This window comes from Falco peregrinus, chromosome 1 (genome assembly GCF_023634155.1).
Source record: "Falco peregrinus isolate bFalPer1 chromosome 1, bFalPer1.pri, whole genome shotgun sequence".
NCBI lineage: Eukaryota > Metazoa > Chordata > Aves > Falconiformes > Falconidae > Falco > Falco peregrinus.
Genome location: NC_073721.1, coordinates 118,865,785 through 118,884,751, shown reverse-complemented (window position 1 = coordinate 118,884,751; position 18,967 = coordinate 118,865,785). Strand labels below are relative to the sequence as shown.

General features: G+C 53.1%; 2 protein-coding genes across 7 annotated transcripts in view; one reads left to right on the top strand and one right to left on the bottom strand.

Moving 5' to 3' along the window:
* The window catches only part of ACAN (aggrecan), a 50,568-nt gene extending 38,933 nt beyond the window's left edge, over positions 1–11,635 (top strand). For both annotated transcript variants that reach the window (XM_055792870.1, XM_055792879.1), the window contains 6 exons: positions 5,051–5,164; positions 7,887–8,045; positions 8,529–8,611; positions 8,957–9,101; positions 9,684–9,866; positions 11,300–11,635. In XM_055792870.1, coding sequence (XP_055648845.1) covers positions 5,051–5,164; positions 7,887–8,045; positions 8,529–8,611; positions 8,957–9,101; positions 9,684–9,866; positions 11,300–11,388 — 773 coding nt within the window. In that variant the 3' untranslated portion in view covers positions 11,389–11,635. The remainder of the gene's footprint in view (positions 1–5,050; positions 5,165–7,886; positions 8,046–8,528; positions 8,612–8,956; positions 9,102–9,683; positions 9,867–11,299) is intronic.
* Positions 11,636–12,621: 986 nt separating this feature from the next.
* HAPLN3 (hyaluronan and proteoglycan link protein 3) lies at positions 12,622–17,727 on the bottom strand. 5 transcript variants are annotated; one of them, XM_055792858.1, is made up of 6 exons: positions 17,505–17,727; positions 16,957–17,011; positions 15,803–15,931; positions 15,162–15,533; positions 13,734–14,036; positions 12,622–13,549 (listed from the first exon to the last, which is right to left on the bottom strand). In XM_055792858.1, exons 3-6 carry the CDS (start codon positions 15,927–15,929, stop codon positions 13,269–13,271), a joined length of 1,083 nt encoding a protein of 360 aa, XP_055648833.1. In that variant the 5' UTR covers positions 15,930–15,931; positions 16,957–17,011; positions 17,505–17,727; the 3' UTR covers positions 12,622–13,268. The 5 variants fall into 5 exon arrangements, with proteins under 5 accessions (XP_055648833.1, XP_027649769.1, XP_055648827.1 ...); XM_027793968.2 differs by having other exon boundaries at positions 15,803–15,962; positions 17,505–17,724; XM_055792852.1 differs by lacking the exon at positions 16,957–17,011.
* Between the last annotated feature and the right edge of the window lie 1,240 nt (positions 17,728–18,967).

Here is an 18,967-nt window from a genome sequence, read left to right as displayed (position 1 = left end):
AAGATCAACCCAGAAGAAAAAATCTAGAAAATATTTACCTGATTCATAATGTTTGACCTGACGTGGAATGAAGACTATGCTCTCAGGAAGGAGTTGGAGGTACCAGTCCTGGCTGTGAGGGCAAGCAAAAGCACAAACCACTTGTGGCTGACCGGGTGTTTTGATGTCTCCTGGATATACTGTCTATTTTGCATCAGAAGTTTATTAGCTTAATTAAAACCTTTCTCTGAAGAGGCAACCTAATGTCCATAACTAGCATTATATATAAGTCAGTTGACTTCCACACATAGTATTTTGGAGGCAGAGATGTCCTGAGTTCTCCTTCCATGAGAGTGTTGGACAAATCAACAGGTTCTCCTGGAAACTTGCTGTTCCCTGAATGAATGTAACTTTTTAAGGCTGTAGCAATATCTGCCCCTTCTGCAGCATGGAGACTTTGGTTTAACTGTTGTACTTAATCATTTCAGTGACTTAATTGCTAATTAATTAATTAAGTCACTAGCTGGCTATCTGAAGTTTGATGCCAGCATTTCACTTAAAATGTGTGAGAACTGTTTCCCCACCTCCCAGGAGCCTCTGAAAAGCAAATTTTATTTGTACCTGGATGACTTTATTTTTCCCTCAGTCTCTAGAAGGTAATTACCTAGCTGGTCTGACTCCCTGTTTAGATAATTGGACTTACAAGAAGCTTATAAAGAAAGGGTGAAGAGCTCAAAAGGGACTGTTGGCTGTCCCGAAAATGCCTTGTCCTTCTGTCTTACCTTTTCCTCTCTATGAAACAAAAATAGGAGTTTAAACCCGAGTGTATATTTCTAAACCAATTGCAGCTTCAGGAAAACTATACAGTTAGTTCAGGTTTGGGGTAATAGCATCCTCTCTGTTCACAAGCTGCTTTTTCTTAGTAGATGTTTTAAGCACAAAGCTGACCTTTTTTAATGGGTATTTTTGCTCGTCTTCCATACAGGCTGCCATTGAGAGAAATGCCCGGACTGTACTGTTTTAAAAGTGTTAGCACTGATTCTAGTATTGTCTTCTTAACTTGGGAAGAAGGATTTTAAAAGCATTTCCTTCTCACCACTGACGCTGCATGTTCACTTTTGCATGCCATTTACCTTCTGAGCAAAACCAGCACCAATCTATTTCTCTTTCATTTCTAAAGGATTTCTCTTTCCAATTTCCATGATCTAGTACAGAAAATTGTTTTCAAAGGCACTGGGAGAATACTTACATTGTGTTTAGTTGCACCAGAAGAAAATAGTTCTGACTAAATATAGTATGTAGCTGCAATGTAAAAGGAATCTTAGTAAGAAAATGGTGAAACAAATTCAAAGTTTGCATTGTAGCTGTGTAACTGCCCTTGCTTTCTCCAGCCAACAGTTTACATCTTCCAGATGCAAGACCCTGTTAACATCGGATATTTTGTTTTAATTGTTTTGTTGGGTTGTTTTAATCTAGAAGTTAGACCTTGGGTCCTGTTAGTAGCAAAAAATAGAAACTGTTGAGAAAACAGATTTGAATAATCTTTTGCAACTTCTGGGCAATATTAACTGCAGTACGAATCGTCTTCTAAAGTGCTGCTAATTTTGCATTATCCTCAAAAAGTGAGTTAATAATAAGTTCTAAATGGGCTTCCTATGCTTGGCACTGCAAGGCATCTTCTCCCCTGTCTTTGTTTCAGAGCTGAAGCTCTGGAAAGCAAGGCTGCCTCTGTTCTGCATTCCATGCCACATCACTTGTCCTTTGTTAGGGCTGGGTAATAATAGAAGTAGTCTTGTCTTGTCGGTTGATAAGCATTTGAGCTGCATCTCAAAGCAGACTTTTTGAATGACTGCTCACCCAAGCAAATAAATAGCTCGTGTCTGCATAAGATCCTTGAGTGTCAAGCTACCCAGCAGCCGGTGCTGTGGAATCGGGAGCTTGCTCCATGCTGCGCAGAGCTGGCACACCTAGCGTGCAGTGGGCTTTTCAGCTGGCTGAAGATGTGTACAGTGATTTACTAGCCTCATCCAGCTCTAAACAATATGGAAGTGGACACGTTTATGGTATATAAAAGGTTATGAAGAAAATAGCTTTGTTGCATGATAGATGGGATTATTTTTTTTTTAACTAGAGTTCTCACCTCCCATAAATATCACTTAGATGTGATATGCTAGAAACACCCACAAACTGACTTGCCATGGTATACAAAGACAACATCACTGCCAATTTTGCGATTTAGAACTTACTTTTCTAAAAGACCTCCAAGACGTAGATTTTCTGGGAGGACCAGCGACACTTCCTCCAGCCCACCAGATGTGTTTCAGTTTCTTGGTATCAGCTTGGTGAGGTGATTCTGCATCTAGATAGAGACAGGGTCACTGCTCCAACAGCCCAATGAGTTGAAGGGAGAGTCTGGTATTTATGATCATCGTGCGTTTAAAACATCTTCTCTTCAGCCATTTGCAGCATGCTTCTGGGAAGAAAACTTGCCTGTGTCTCACTTGTATTTGTTGTCTGTTTTTCCATCACTACCTACAAGTACACACCCTTTTTCTATGTGTGATATGTAAAAATATATGTGTATAAGTACAGAGATATATATAACATATATTATATGCAGAGATTTGTTTTTACAGCATATATAATATGTGCAATCATATTATGTACAATATCTGTAAAAGGAAATTCTGTTCCAGTGTTATTTTCCAGCTGGAAATTTGTGGCAATGACTTTGCACTTGTGTGCCTGCTCCCTTCTCTAAGACCAGGGATGGCAACTCACAGCAGGTCTCCTGCATCTCGGAACAGATCTCGGATGTGCCAGTTTCTAGCCCACATGGCCAAAGACAGCTGAAGACTCATGATTCCCTGCTAAATGTTCCGCTTTAGCTTTTGTACGCGCTTCGTTCTCACTCCTGCAGCCTGCTGTCCACTTCGTGGAGCCTAACGGACAAATGAGAGCCTTTCCTTACTTGTTCAGCTGGAGCCCACTGGAGTCAACACAAACTTCTGCTGCCACTGCTGTTGGGAAGCCCAAGGGGCCTCTAGAGTTGTAATCATCCCTCAGGATACCTCACTTTCCTTTATGCTCTCTATCTTCTAGGAACTCCAAGTGTGACTAATAAGCCATACTCAGCCAAGTTCAGCTCCTCTCTTCTACTTAGGCCTGTGACCCCCATTTTGTTCTGGAAAGTCTCAAAGTATTTATTAGTGTCATGGAAACAGGAATTCTCTTCCTGTTGCAGTGAACAAAGAAATCCAGAAAGCATTCATGAGTACTTAGAAGGGCAATCCAGAGAAAAAAATACCTTCTCTCAGAGCAAAACTGCGAAACTGGAGTAAGAAGTTCATCGGCCATCTGAGGAATAATTGCATTGCTTGCAGTGATACAGCCTGAAATATAAATGACAATTTTCTTGTTCCAAAGCACAAACGGATTTACCATCCAAGGTCAGAAGGAATTTTTTCCATCACTTAGGCACGTTATGGAACTTGTCAACTTTTAGTTAACATATCAGACATTAGCCACTGAGTGACCATGCAGCGACATAGGGTATAACATGCATCTGCTCACACGTGTCTAGGGACACTGAGCAGCTGGGCCACTGATCTTCAAGGAGACAATATCTGACTGAATATACCCCAACCAGAAGATGAACAGAGACCTTGCGGAGTCACTGCTCTGCTCTGGTATTTCCATAGCCAGCATGTCTATCATCTTTGAAAGTTTCCTCACTAACCCCTCTCATCCACAAGAAGAGCACGGAGAGTTAGTCAGCACCTCTAAAGCCTTACATTTCTTCTGAGCGTGAAAGAGAGAAACGTCTTGCATGAGGATCTAACCTGTCACCATTTAACCTAACTTGCGTGGATGTGCTCCCCCTTTTGTCCTCAGTCCTCCTCCTTGTTTCTGAACATCTCTGAAATCTCTCCGATTTGAATGACTCTTCCTCTGATTCCAAAGATCAATAAATAGGATTGAGGCTCAGTCTAAAGCGACACTGGGAGAAGAGCACAAGCTAGATTTTGCAGTATATAGATACAAACTGGCTACCTGTGGCCTTCTTCAGAGCATCTATTCTTCCTTCTTTCCTTCTGCCCCAAGATGACAGGGGGTGGAAGTGCTACCAAATGGTGGCATCTACTACCCAGGCTTGTGCTAATTAGCAAGTTGAGAAACATTGGAGTGTTGGGGAGTCAAACTCTTTCCATACCAACTTCTCTTTTTGCCTCCAGAAAAGCTAAAAGGATTTTAAGGGCTGTTCTATCTAGATGGCAAACTAGAAGTAGTTTCCTCCACCAAGATGGAGCCTACAGCTGGAAAAGACTTATCATCTTCTTCCACCCCCACCACAAGCAAAAAGGTGCATAGTGGGGACAGGTCTGGAGAAAATAGCACTGCATTCCAGTATTCTTCACCAAGGAAGAGGCACCTATAGTTAGGCCTAAGATCCTCAAAGAGAAAAAATTTAGGGCCTCTGAACACCTTTGAACCCAGTTCTTTTCTTCTCTGCACTTTCTTCAACTTCACTGAGAAGAGATGTCTTGCCCCAGAACGTCATCTAAATTATGGTTAGGAAAAAACTAGTAGCGATCGCTGGCAGCAAGGAAGACCAGTTAGGAGATAGAGATCTATTTCAGGATGTTTCCATCACTTATGAACATTCCACATTTTCTTCCTCATAGACCCATAACTGGTGAAGACACAGACACAAGTTAACACACTTGATGCATCAGGCAGAGACAGCGGACAAGGAAGAGTTACCACAGCTGTCAAAGACACTGAGTGCTGTGTATCGGATACATCTTGCTGAGCTGGTACTGCTATCTTCAGAGTGGTGTTCAACCATCAAGTGACAGAAAGCCAATGTCTTCCTTGTAGGGTGGGTTGGGTCTCATGCCTTCATTCTTCCAGCAGCAGCAGTGGCAGTACGTTTTAAAATAAGACCCTAGAAACTCCCAAGTTTCCCCAAAACAACTGATATTCCATCCTAAACAAGCAAGGAAACAAGTTCTCCGGGTAGTTGAGTTGTCTGCCCAGAGCCCTAATGGAAGCCCTTGATTTCTTGCAGACACTGATGAGTGCCACTCAAGCCCCTGTCTGAATGGAGCTACCTGCGTTGATGGCATCGACTCTTTCAAATGCTTATGCCTTCCCAGCTACGGAGGGGACCTGTGTGAGATCGGTACGGCCTACCTGGCTTCAGCTAATCTTACTAACTGCTGCACGACCTTGTTGCCACCCTACCCCAAAAAAAAGCTGATCCCAAGTGGTCCCATTAGTCCTGCCCTCATCTCAGTAAGCTAACCTCTAACAGCAGCGTGAAGTACACTAGGGAAAAGCTTTGAGACTTTTCCTTATATATTTTAATTAGTTTGTTCGTCATGACACCATGTCTTTTAAGACACCTAAGCAGGAGCTTCTGGTGTCTTCTTCAACTTACTCTTTTTTAAGTTTCTCTAGTGAAGTTCCATACACATCATAACAATGTTGATCACACAAGTCACTGTCTCTCTGGGTCAAGGGTCTTTCTGTTCATCTGTAACAGTAAGGAAACATCTGAGTACATCCTCACCCCAGGCAAACTTTCTCTGCTAGACTGGAATTTCATAGAAGGATATTTCAACTGAGCCATGAAAAATGATTGTGTTTCTCTCTGTGAAGATGCAGCTGAGAGAAGCCTCATTCACTCCAGGAATCTCCACCAATTTGACACAGCATGACATTTTTGTCATCTTCAACGTAGCTTCCCGTGGCAAAATCAGCAGGGAATACACATCTTTGAGAGAATGTGAAGTGACCTATTTTTCCATCAAAATTAGGTACTCTGATCTGCACTAATACTTCTTTTTGTTTCTACAAGGAAATAAAAAGAGTTGAGCTTTTTTTTTTTTCTTAAAGCTGGTGAAAGTCCAAACTTTTATCAGCTTAGCTGAGGGGAAGCTCTCCTGCCTTGCTCAAACAAAAGAGAAATAAGGTTGTAGTGTCTTCTTCACCTTGGCACAAGTAATGATAGTATATATTGGATTTTTCTCCTCCTCTTCCTCTTCATCTCTTTTTCTGCTTCCCATACAAACATTGGGAGCAGACCATAAGAAGGCAGTTCACGATCATTGGACCATCTGGGCAGGAATTGTGCTGCCTTAACATCAGTTTCCTAATGCAACCTAATCAGGCCCGTATTTACCCATCGTTGCTACCTGTTGCTGAAGATCCCTGTAATTCAACAAGAGGTTCTACCCTGCAGCTGCTTACAATCTTGTTTGGCCCAAGCCAGACCTAGTTTCCTCTGATTTATGGGCTCATGGTGCCTGGGGGCTATAGCCCGGGAGATGTAAGAGGAAGCCAGTGCCCCGAATTCAGTGGGGAGTATAAGCGTTCATTATTCCCGTGAGGCAGACCATCCTTTCTGTCAGTCTCCAAGAACAGCAGGACACCGTAGGTGGGCTCTGCTGTCTGTGCACACAGCCAATCTTTGTCACCTTGACAGTGTCCCTGCCAGGGAACAAGATTTTTGCCATTATTTTCCAAGATGATTGCTGTCTCATTTCCCCATAAGTAACAGCTATGTAGGAAAGCGTGGCCTTTCTCCTAGGAAATGTCCTGCTGAGGATCTGTGCCATGTGCTGTCCCATCCCCAAAGCTGTGATGACAAGAGGTGGCATTCAAGCTGCTGGAAAAGAGTCTTAAATCTCAAAAGACGGAGGATGTTCTCTGCTCACCTTGTGCAAGCAATCTGCCTGCAAAGGCCAAGAATCCTTACAGCTTCAGCTGCTTCCAGATAATCCATGTGACCTGTTGAAGAAGGCAAGAAAATGTTTTTAGTGCCTCAGCAAACTATCAACCCTTCCAACATCTATGAAGGATCTGCAATCTTCAGTTCAAAGAACACCAGAAGGGTAGATTAGGAGGAATTACTGTGACTGAAGGTGACAAGTGCTTTGACCTACCGAGTTTAACAAAGAAGAAAGAAATTAAGTACAGAAAACCTTACTGGAAAGGGAGAGAGGCATGAGGACTCATGAAAGCCTATCACTCCAAGATCAGCAAGTGCCTGAGAAAGGATGGTAGACAGGTATCTAAAAGGCTGAGACTAAACACATTTCATTTTCTGTTTCCTTCAGTCACATGTAGCAGATGTGTGGTGTTGCATTGCATGGAAGCTGCTGATGGTGTTTTCTGGTGGTTTCTCCATTGGCCTCTGCTCTCCCCACCTGTGGTTTTGCTTTTTTTAATTGATGGATTCTGCTCTTCAGTGTCTCTCAGATGGTAAAATATGTTCTGAAAAGTTGAGGAATTTCTGTACTTCCCTAGCCGCTTCCAAGCTTTTCCTTGAGATTTCATTTTCTCTCTCCACCATGCTAAGTTCCTGCCTCCATCTCTTTTCTCCCATCTTGGTAGGCTTGCTTCTCCTCCAGAGCCCCAGCACCACATGATCCAACCATCCAAACCTGGGCTGTCCTCCCCTCTTTCATTTTCAACACATGTGTGTTGACCGTGGACAACTGGATTCAGATTTTGGAGTTTCTTTCCAAAGCAAGAAAACTCTGCAGGCCAGCACAACTGGGAAGAGAGGTGTTCCTGCTTGGTCTGTTCCTCAAGAACAGAGTCCATGACACAGGGATTGAATTGCTCAGGAATAAGTTTGCACCACTGAAGTTTTCTCGTAGCACTGGCCATGTTACTGCAAACACGGGGTCTTCAACACAGGTTCCCCTCTGTGTGTGTGTGTGTGTCTTGGATGCCTTCTGATAATTTCCCCTGGGATTTCCCATAAGGGTTTGCTTTTTAGTGGAAGTGACCATGTGTTGTCCCATGCCATAAGAGCATGAGCTTCTAAGAGGTGAGTTGGAAGACTTCCAGACCCATGCACCAACTCCTTTTCATACCTCCTTTGTGTGTTTCAGACCTGGAAAACTGTGAGGAAGGCTGGACCAAGTTCCAGGGCCACTGCTACAGGCACTTTGAAGAGAGGGAGACTTGGATGGATGCAGAGACCAGATGCCGACAACATCAAGCCCACCTGAGCAGTATCATCACCCCAGAGGAGCAAGAATTTGTGAACAGTGAGTGCTGAGGGCAGCCTGAGGCTGGGCAGGGTCCTTCCATTAGACTCCAAGTCTATGGGCAGATTTATCCAGAATGACATAAAAACCACAGTTTCCCCCACTGGTGTGTACATATTTCCTGATGAGGCCTCACCCTTGCGTGGGAAAGGAAGAACCTTGAGCCATGAGACAGAAGAGGGCCCTTTCTTGGCTAGGCGAGATCTTTGCTCTGACCACATTGCTGATGTGGCTTGTTCACAACGTGTTCACTTGATGCAACAAGTACGGTGACCCATGTCAGCGTGGGTGGATTCACGCTCATGGCATGCTGAGTGGGGAGGGAGATGGACAAGCGTGATGCAGGGCAAAAGGGACATCGGGGGCTAGTGACTGGGAAGGAACTGAATGACTCAGAGGCGACAGGGACAGCTGAGATGGTAAAGAAACATAAGGTGTAGGGGAACCATGACCCACTCTCCTCTCCCCCTCCGGCTCTTCCAGGCCATGCACAGGACTACCAGTGGATCGGCCTCAGTGACAGAACTGTCGAGAACGACTTCCGCTGGTCCGACGGACACCCCCTGGTGAGCCCACGGCCCGCGGTGCGGGCAGGCACTGGCTTTCGGTGGGGGAAGAGGTTCCCCTTGGGTGGGAAGAGCCCTGTGAGTTACGTGCTGAGCGCTTTGGTTGAGCATTGAGTGGAGGCAGCCCTAAACTTTGTATGGCTCATGGTTTTTCCAAGTCTCTAGTAAAGCTGCTCAGCTAAGCTCCTGGGCACCATCACAATAGAAATAACCGCTGCAGTAGCAGTGCTGGCAACCCATGGTCTTTGCTGGTGAGAGGCATGGGGAAGGCAGCAGCAAGGATGAAGGAGGGAGCAGGAGAGGGAAGAGCTCAACCTTAGGCGAAGGGCTTTCCTCTCTCTGCAGCAATTTGAGAACTGGCGGCCCAACCAACCCGATAACTTCTTCGCGGCGGGTGAGGACTGCGTTGTGATGATCTGGCATGAGCAAGGCGAATGGAATGACGTTCCCTGCAACTATCACCTCCCTTTCACTTGCAAGAAAGGAACAGGTCAGTATGCTGTGCTGCGCCAGCAAGGATGGGGGGCTCAGGCAGTGGCTGCGGGGCTGGAGTGGGACCCCCCAGTGCACATGAATGTGGGTTTTGTCACTGCAAAGGGTGGTCAAAGAGGCTGAAGGCAATAACAATAGAAGTTGGCCAAGGCTTTAGAAGAAAGTTTCCCAACAGCTTCAAAAAACAAGTAAGATGAGCCACCAAGGATGGGGTTTCGCACCCCCAGGCAGAGCCGTACCCTGGCTGCAGCATCACTCCTGCACACCAGCTCCATGCCCTCCCACAGAGGCAAGTGGCTGCTTTAATGCCTGGCCCTTGCTGCTTTCTCCAAGAGGCAGGAATGGAACCCAGAGGCAGACCACTGCTTAATTTCAAGGCCACAGGATTTCCATATACCCCTGCCCCTACTTGTTTGTGGACAGAGGCAATCTCAGAGGGATTTAAATTTTTACGCGTGGGAGTGTCAAGGCTGTGCATGCCCAGCCTGTGCTAGGCAGGCAGGAGCTGCCCGGGTGCAAGCTGCTCGCTCAGCCAGGCAGGACCCCTCGAGCTCTCCGTGTCTCTGCCCATCTCCTGCAGTGGCCTGTGGGGACCCCCCCGTGGTGGAGAACGCCAGGACCTTCGGTCGGAAGAAAGATCGCTACGAAATAAACTCCATGGTGCGGTACCAGTGCAACCAAGGCTACATCCAGCGCCACGTGCCCACGATTCGGTGCCAGCCCAACGGGCAGTGGGAGGAGCCACGGATATCCTGCACAAACCGTACGTCTCAGTCGCTTTCCCTTTGGGTTAGGGCTGATGCATCCCTGCAGCTGGAAGGAGGAGCTGGGAATGAGAGGGACATTGTCTTGGGGTGCACTTCAGCTCTGAGCCAGGCAGAAAGGGACATCATAGTCCCCTTTGCTTGTTGAAAGATCCCCTGTGATGGGGCAGTGGGAGCTGGCATCTTCTGGGCAGGTGTGCACTACGGGGGCTGGCCAGAGGGACAGCCCAGGCAACAAGGAGCTTACCAAGGGCCCAGGCTGCTTAAAGGAAGGAGAGGAAGAGAAACAGTTTCTGAAAAGGGTGAGTTTTGGCACCACCTGCATCAGCAGAGAGAATAGAGGCAGGGAGCTGTGGTCCCCCTCAGCCCTTCCCTGGCATCCCCCTGCCCTGGGAGCAGACGGGAGCCCTGTGGCAAAGCTAAGCCAAGGGACAGGGATCCCGACCCTTCTCCTGTCAGGCCTCCAGCTGACAGCAGCCATCCCTCTCCCACTGGTGTCCCAGACCACTCCCACGGCTGCCTACACCCACATCCCATCCCTGCTCGCCTGCAGCTTCCCGATAATTTCGTCGGTCTCAGCTAAATCACATCTGACCAGTGGCCTCCTTGCCAGGTCCTGGTCCAGCTGGGCAATTCCAGCTAAAGCAACGGTCCCACAGCCAGGAAAAGTTGATATGAGCTTAAGGGACAAACCTCTGCCCCAGGGAGGAGACGGAAGGAGGAGGGATGGAGGAGGTGTCCAAGGCGGCTGTGTGGTGCAGACCGCTGATTCCCTTGGCTCTGCTGCAGACTCAGAGAGCTGCAGGCTGCTCCCACCATGGTCTGCCAGCAATCAGGAGACCTAGGCTGTTCCCAACCAGCTTTTGCTGTTTCCATGAAAATCCTCCTGCAATCATCACGCTCTGGAGTGGTGCCAGCCTTGAGGGAGACTAGCAGCAAAGATCAGGCAGAAACCTTGTCCCTGCCAGCCAGACGGGTCTGTTTCCCCTCCTGAGCCCCGAGCACATCCCACCCCTGATGGCTATTTCCCTCCCTGTCCCAGCGGATTGGGGATTGACTGGTAGGACAGTGGGAGAGATGGGGAAGTGGTCCCCATGCTCACCCTGTTGGCAGAGCTGCCCTCCCAGCAGGGCATGGGGAAGGGATCGGACAGGCATCCGCAGGGAGGATGCTCCTGGCCAGGCTTTTGGAAAGCACCGGCCACCTTCACCCCTGGGTGAAGCAAACCCCAGCCACAGGGGCGAGAGGAGGGCGGGCTGTGCAGGGGCAAGCAGGCTGGTGCCAGGGCACACACAGCCGCCTGCCCAGCTGCCTGCGCCTGCCCGTGTTTCTCCAGGGAGCCAGGGGCTGGGGCAGCCAGTGCGGGACAAGCAGCATCTCTGTCCTGGCTCCTGCTAACAAGGTGTCTTTTCTTCTGCTCCCTCTTCCGCAGCCTCCAACTACCAACGCAGGCTATACAAGAGGAGCCCCAGGAGCCAGTCAAGACCCAGTGGTAGAGCCATGCACAGACCCACCCATTAGAGCGGGGCGAGAGAGACCAAGGGGGAAAGTGAGAAAAAGAGATTTTTAATGGAACAGTTATATTAACAGAGTCAATTTCTTCTTCTTCTTGTTGCTTTTTTGTCATATAAGGAAAAAAAATTATATTAAAAACAAACCCACCTTTGTGTATATATATAAAAAAAAAATTAATGTTTTCCAAGCACCAAAGCAAAGCGAATTAGATCTCAGCATTTTTACTAACCGTCCGGTTCCAATTATCTTCATGCCTTCGGGGACGGGGGGGGGGGGGGGGGTGGGTTTGCAGAGGGCAGGGGGTTAAGTTAAATAATAAAGATGATTATTTTTTCCTGATTTTATCCACGAACAATGTAATTATTTCTGTTATTTAATCTCCAGGGTGAACAGCACCTTTTGGGGTTTTGTGTTTGTTTTTTTTCCAGAATCCTCCTACTGCTGCAGCACGTCAGGGTGGGTGGGGAGGGCCGGGGGGCTGCGGTGGAAGGAGCTGTGGGAGGAGGGAGGCGAGGGGATGCTGAGACCCAGGACCAGGGTGCTGGGGACTGTGGCCCCTCTCTACTTCCTCACCGCCCCCTGCAGCGCAGCACCCATCCCGGGACAACGTGCTCTTTCCAGGGGACCGTGCGGGGCACCAGCGTTCCCTGCACCTATTTATATTTTTGAACATATCCTATTTTGAAAGAACGATAAATAATAAAGAGAGTGAAATCGGAATGGGCACTTTGTCAGTGTTGTTTTTGTTAGGCAGGGCGGGTGTCTGTCTGGGCAGGGGGAGGTCTCCCATGGCAAGGCAGCAGGGAAGGGGTGAGCAAACAGAGTGCTCCAGGCTACGTGGGACCAGCTCAGCCCCAGCCAGCACCAAAGGGTCCTGCCCTGGGGACAATGGAGGTCCGGGGGAATTCCCAAGCTCCAACCAAAGAAGGATCCTGGAACAAAACAACACCTCCCTGTTCAGCTCTCGCCCCAGGAGGGGATTAACACACGTACCTAAAACCATCCCCAGCAGGAGCTGCCTCACCCTCCAGCTTTCAGTCCTGACACCCAGGGGGTTAATTAACACTCATTAACGAGGGAGCACCAGGCCCTTGCAGGAGCTCAGGTGGGCAAAGACATGAGACGGTGCTCAGCCAAGGATGAGACAGTCCCCGGTGCCCAGCCAGGGATCCCCAAATCCTCTCACTGTGGCAGACTCCTCTCTCGTGCTGGGACAGAGATGGGACACAGCCACATCCCTCCAGGGCATTCTCCACCAATTTATTAGAAGAGGTCCAGCAAAATACATCTTTTCATAACCAAATGCTTGAAGAAGAAGGCACCAGAGTTCAAGTGGAGTCCGAGCGAGGGGCACACGGAGATAAGGCACTGGCACTCCCACAGGGACAGGCACAACGTCATCCTTCAGCAGGATGGGGAGGGGGGGCTGGAAGAGGGGCCAGGATGCAACAGAGACACCTGCTCTCTGCCTCTGGCCAAATCCAGCCTCGCCTCGCTCCCACCCCATGAGCTCACGGGCAGGAGTAGCCTGGAAGGGCAGGCGGGTGTCAGTGACATGCTGCCACCATGGGAAGGGGCCACCACCCACAGGGTGGCAGAGACCAATTGGGGTGGCAGCAGCCCATGGGGATCATTCTTGCACGGACCCCATGCCAGGGACAGTCCAGCACTGCCCCAGCTGGCAGCCACCCCGAGCAGCTGCATGTGCCAGCTGCTGAGCAAGATGTGGAAAATATAAAGGAAGGAAACAAAATAAAACAAAAAGAAGCCTCCCCCCGCCATCCCACCGCCCCCTAGTCACCCCCAAAACAGCCCTGGGAAATGCCAAACACCAGGCACCGTCAGGCTGGAAACATCCTCTGGCCAAGAAGGAACCCTCCGGCTCCTTATCTTTCCTTGTAGCAGAAGACCCCAAACCTGCCCTGGCTGGGGAAGCCGAAGCTGCGGACACCGGGCTCCTCGGGGCCGCAGTTGGCTCGGGGCTTGGCAATGGGGTAGCGGACGCTGCCGTCTGCCAGCCAGCCAGCATCGCAGCGGTCCAGCCCCAGGAACTTCCAGGCAGAGTAGAGGTGCCCCACTCGGGCAATCTCAGCCCCTGCGTCCTGGCAGCTCTGCTTGGCCTCTTCCAGCGTCATTCCAGCCAGGCGGTCCAAGTAGAAAATCTCTCCTAGAGGGAGAGGGGAGCAAGAAAAGGGAGCGTCAGTGCTCAGCATCCTCCGGAGCATCCCCATCTGGAGCATCCCTGCCTAGAACATCCCCACCCAGGCTGTGCCCTAAGAGGGAGGGATTCCACCAACAGGACATAGCATCTTCCCCAGGATGCCACCCCCAGCCCATGGCCCAGCACCCACCTCTAAGCGCAGAGGAGAAGCAGAAGGCATCGAAGCGGTGCAGGTGCCGGTGGCGCGGGCCGTAGCTGCGGATGCCTGGGGCAAGGTGCAGCCCACCACAGGGCTTGCGGGGCAGACGGATGGGGTACTGCACAGTGCCATCGGCCAGCCAGCCCGCATTGCACCAGTCCAGCCCCTCGCTCCAGGCCTGGAAGAGCTGGTTGAAGGTGGCGAGGATGGCACCTTGCTCCTGGCATGCTCGCTCAGCTTCATGGAAGTTGAGCCTGTACTGCCCGCGGGGAGGCTGGTAAGGGAACACCACACCTGGGGGCAGACAGGGTGGGTGCTCAGGCGGCTCCATGGGCAGCGCCCCCCCCCCCGCCCCCCCGAGTCCACCCCCAAAGGGGTCCCCATCCCATCCCAAATTCAGGCTCTGGGACAGGGACTACCCCAGGGTGGCACAGGCCAAGGCACAGGCATGCGGGGATGGTGCTGCTCTGGGCATGCAGGCACCAGCGGCGAGTTGCCAGCGACATCTGGTGGCACAGGGACATGGGGGCTTGGTCCTGGGGATACATGGACCACCCTTGTGGGGCAGCACCTGCACATACAGGGATGCACAGACTATGATAATGGGGGTGCAGGGACCATCACTACGTTGTATGGACCACAGCCCTGGGGACACACAGACAGTGGTCCCAAGGGAGGCATGTACCACCGCTGTGGGGATGGAGACACCGTTGTCATGGGGATGCACAGGCTACAGGAACAGGGACACAAGGACCCACATCACGGGGATGTATGGGCCGCAGTCCCAGGGACACACGGACCACCATCGTGGGGTGGATGCACTGCTGTCATGGGGATGGATGGACCACAGGAACATGTGCACCACCACCATAGACCACAGTCACAGGGACTGGTGGGGACAAGCCACCATGGCAGGCAGGGCCCACAGGCAGGTGTGGACAGGGCACAAGGGGGACGTTTCCACAGCTCTGAGCTTGCCTGTGGAGCCAGGGCTGAGTCAGTTCCCTCATGACAAGTGAGCAAGAGGGGTTGGACCAGTCACCAAGGTTCATCACAAGATGCATGGGGATACTCAGAGCTGGGAGGCAAGGGGGTGGCTGCACATGATGCAGCACAGTGGGAAGATGGGTGGATAAAAGCAGGAAATGTTGCAGCCACGGGGTCACCCCCAACTCTGACTCCACAGTAGTATTCCCAGCATCCCAACTGGGCAGTCTGCTCTGTGCTGACTTGCTGCTGAGACCCCACAGTCAGACAGCCCCAAGCCACCACCCCATCACACCAAGCATCCCAGACTCTTCCCATGACTGCGCTCCCTGACCCCCCACATCACTACCTCCCTCGAGGAGGGGGTGCCACAGGAAGGCCAGGCTCACTGGCTTGGTGCAGGATATCATGTGGTCCCCAACATGGCCCTACCTTGCAGCCGGAGGTCCACCACATCGCTCTCATCCTCCAGCCCATCAATGACCTCACAGCGGTATTTGCCATCATCCTGCAAGCGCACATCACTGATGACCAGTGAGGCCTCATGTCGCCCAGCCTGACGGAGGTGAGCACGGCCCTGGAAGTTCCCGAAGGCCACGTAGGTCTTCCCGATGGCCACCAGTACATCCTGCTCCTTAGTGTAGTCATCCCGCAGCTTGGACCACTTGATGCGGATCTTGCGCTTGGCTTCCTGGTCAGGCTCGTAGTGGTACTGGCAAGGCAGGGTGACATTGGTGCCACTGGAGCTGTAGACAGGGTCCTTGGGGGTGTCCACTATCAGTTTGGCTCCATTGAAGTAAACCACTGGGGACAGGGAGGGAAAGCATGATGAGCAGGTCAGGATCCAGGGCCAGGCAGCGTCCCCAAACCTCCCTGCAGCCACTCTGTTCCCTCCATCCAGCCACATCCTTTTCTGCCTGCGCATCCCATAAGCATCCCCCAAGCATCCATGGAGCGTCCCCGCCTACTCCTCTGGGCCCCACATCCCCCCCAAGAGATGGGTCCCAGCCCCATCCAGAGGCAGCCAACCTGCCGGTCCCCCTTTCCCCCAGCCCTGCCAATCCCCAATATACCTTTCTCCTGCCCACTGCCCTTGTCGTTCATGATGTGGTTGTAGTAGAAGCCGTTGTAGAAGGGGTGGTGGGAGCTGCTGCCCAGCCGCAGCAGGGTGGCCTCCAGGAGCAGCGGGAGCAGCAGCATGGCTGGGGAGCGAGGCCAAACCCTGAGCCCGGGCTGCGGAGGGGGAAAGGGCTGCCGTAACACCCCAAAATACCCAGGAGCGCCCCAGCGCATGTGGTGCCAGGCAGACCCCATCACAGGGGTGCAAGGAGAGGGGTGGGAAGAGCTGGCAGAGGAGATCGCCTGCAGGGGAGGGTGCAGGCAACCTAAGCCATGGCCCCAGGCCTGTCCCACAGCCAGGACTCCCAGTCCCCTCCATCCTCCTCCTCCCGCCTGGGTCACACCACGCACCACCACGTTTGCTGCTGTGGCCCATTGGGGCTTGTGGAGCTGCGACTAAGCTGGGGATGGGACAGACAGGGGAAACAGGATCTCAGGGCATCCTTTGAAGAGGGAGCACTGGGAAAACATCACATAGGGGGTGCAGCAGAAGTGGCTGAGCCCTGCTGCAAGCCGCAGGCTCGGTTTACAGAGGCAGCCAAGCGTGCAGCCCAGCCAAGGAGGGAAGGAGAGAGCTCGGGGCTGCCTCCGCTGCCCTGCCACCGGACAAAGCCCAGCAGCACCCAGCTGGCCTGGCCGAGGACCCCCGGCTCTGACCCAGGGCTGCCGCTTTGTGCCACAGACACAGCTGGCACCGACTCCATGCAGGACTTTTTGCTCTCGTACTATGTCCCCTGAATGAGAGGCCGCCCGGCTGCCCCACGGCACTGGAGATCCACACTGCCCCAAGCTCTGGGTGCCCCAGGCACCCAAGGGTGCGCTGCACGGGGCTCACCCAGGGCAGCTCACAGCAGTTATTTGCCAGCTTGTGAGCTTTCCCAGAGCCGGCAGAGGGGGCCCGGCGCCCAGCAAGCCTCCGGCAGCCCCCCTCCAGGCTTGAGATGGATCTGACATACGTGCCCCCTGCTCAGACAAGGTTTAGGAGTGCCTGCAGAGGTGCCCCAGGCCAGGGGGGCTGGGGGAGTGTGGGTGCTCTCCCCCAGCAGGGTCCAATATGGGGTACCGTGGTGGTGTCCAGGGACTGGGGTGTGCAACCGGCTGCTCTCACCATGGGTTGCTCACTCCTGGGCTCTCCTCCGCAGTCGGTACCGCTGCTCACCTTCCTGTGGGGTGCAGCCCACGCTTGTCACCCGCGGCTGTGTGCGGAGGCAGTGCTGGAGGGCGCGGGGTGCACCCACCCGACGCCAGCACAGCCCCGGGAGCCAGCGGCAGCGGCGTGCGGCACCGCAGGCACCAGAGCCTGGGCGGCACGCTGCCACGTGCTGCCCGCCGCAGCGGGCTGGGCTCGAGGCACCCACAGCCTCGCACCTCGGTTTGGGGGGCAGCAGCCCCTGACCCCCTGTGCCCCCAGTGCCTAGCCACCCCGCAGAGCCCAGCATTGCGCTGATGTGCTGGGGGGGGGCCAGCATCCTCAGCAGTGCTAGTGAGCATCGTGCTGCAGCACCCACCGTGGTCATGCCTGGCACATTCCGTGGCGATGCCCGGCACCCTCCGTGGTGATTGCCATCCCTCCCTGCCCTCCAGGCATGCAGGGTGCCCGCCACCCCGGGGTGCCAGCCCTCTCCAGCCCTGGCTCCGGGGCCAAGCCCTACTCACGCTGAGTTTCAGGCAGGCTGCAGGCAGGCGTGCTGGCAGGCTGCAGGCAGATGCACTGTGTTTAGGGCTCTTGCAGGGCTGAGAGGAAGCAGCTCCAGGGCCTGCCTCTTAAAGGGAAACACACGCCTTTCCCAACCCCCTGCTCACAGCCTGGAGATGGGGTGGGTGCCCCCGGGCCCCCGCCTGCCCTCCATGCCTGGGCAACCACCTCACCGTGGGCCTGCATGCTGCCTGCATGCTACCCACATGCTGCCCGCACGCCTCCTCTGTGATGTGCCAGCTGCCAGCATTGCCCCCAGCAGCAGGGAGTGGGGTGCCCCAGTGGGGCTGGTGGGACCGCATGCAAAGCCCTGGTGAAGCCACAGTGCCAGGGGAGAAGAGCCATCCTTTACCCCATGTCCCAGCAGGGGCACTGCCTGCAGTCCCCAGGCAATGGTGGTGTTAAACACGCACGGCAGGAGCACCACGGGCAGGAGCAGGAGCGGATGGGGATGGGTGGGCTATGGCCGGGGGTGGGCTGTGCCCAGGGTGTGCAGGCAGCGTCTGCCTGCTCTGGGGGCCAGCAAAGGCAGCTGAGCTGCGGAGTTCAGCCTCTTCAGGGTCCACGTGTGGCTGTGGGGGCAAAGCAGAGGCACAGAAACCAGGGCAAAAGCTTTGGGGTGCCCAGTAGCACCCATCTGAGAAGGCGTCGCTCCTAGGCTTGGGTGATGCCTTCCATGCCAGCTCCCCCTGGCACACACCCATGCAGGTCCAGCCCTGAGGAAGGGCAGCACAGCAGCAGCACAGCCGGGGATGCCGGTCTGGGGGTGGCCGAGCACACGAAGGAACCACAGACCAGCGTGTGCCCTGACCTGGCGACCCACCACCCCGGCCCAGCCCGCCGCTTCGCCCCCCGCTTTGTTGTTTTATGGCAAGGAAATGAGGCATGGGGGCCCCGGTCCGGCTCTTGCCGCATGGAACGGCGTCAAGCCGGAAAGAAAACAACTCGTGTAAAAAAATAAACTGACCCAGGGCTGGCTGTGGGGTGAAGGGGGACGGGACCCCCTCCCAACAGCCCCCCAGCAGGGTGCATTTGGGGTGCAATCTTGTCTGCCAGCCGCCCCCATGCTGATAGGGAGCAGCCAGCATGGAAATCGTGTTATCTGCCACCAGCACCAGCCTGGCAGCCCCCATCCCCCATGGGAAGCCCAAACTGGGAATGGCTGTGGGACCCAGGTTCTGGAGGCACTGCCCTTCCTTGCTCTCCTTTTCCCTGCACATCAGGGCCTGCCAGCCCTCCCAGAGGAGGGACACAGCAGCGCCAGGCTGCCCAGGGACACAGGAGTGTGACGGCCGGGCACACTGCCCGCTTGCCTGCTAGGAGCAGGCTGCTCCGCAGCCCACAATGAAGGGGCGATTAAATCTCCCGGTGCAGCAGCACGAGGCTGCTGTGCTGCCTACATCCCGGCCAAGGGTCCCCAGTT

Coding starts and splice junctions, on each gene's coding strand:
- HAPLN3 (XM_055792824.1), bottom strand. Junction 15,534..15,802: donor GGGCAGTGGGCAGGAGAAAG/GTATATTGGGGA, acceptor CCCTGTCCCCAG/TGGTTTACTTCAATGGAGCC. Junction 14,037..15,161: donor GGTGGACCTCCGGCTGCAAG/GTAGGGCCATGT, acceptor GTCTGCCCCCAG/GTGTGGTGTTCCCTTACCAG.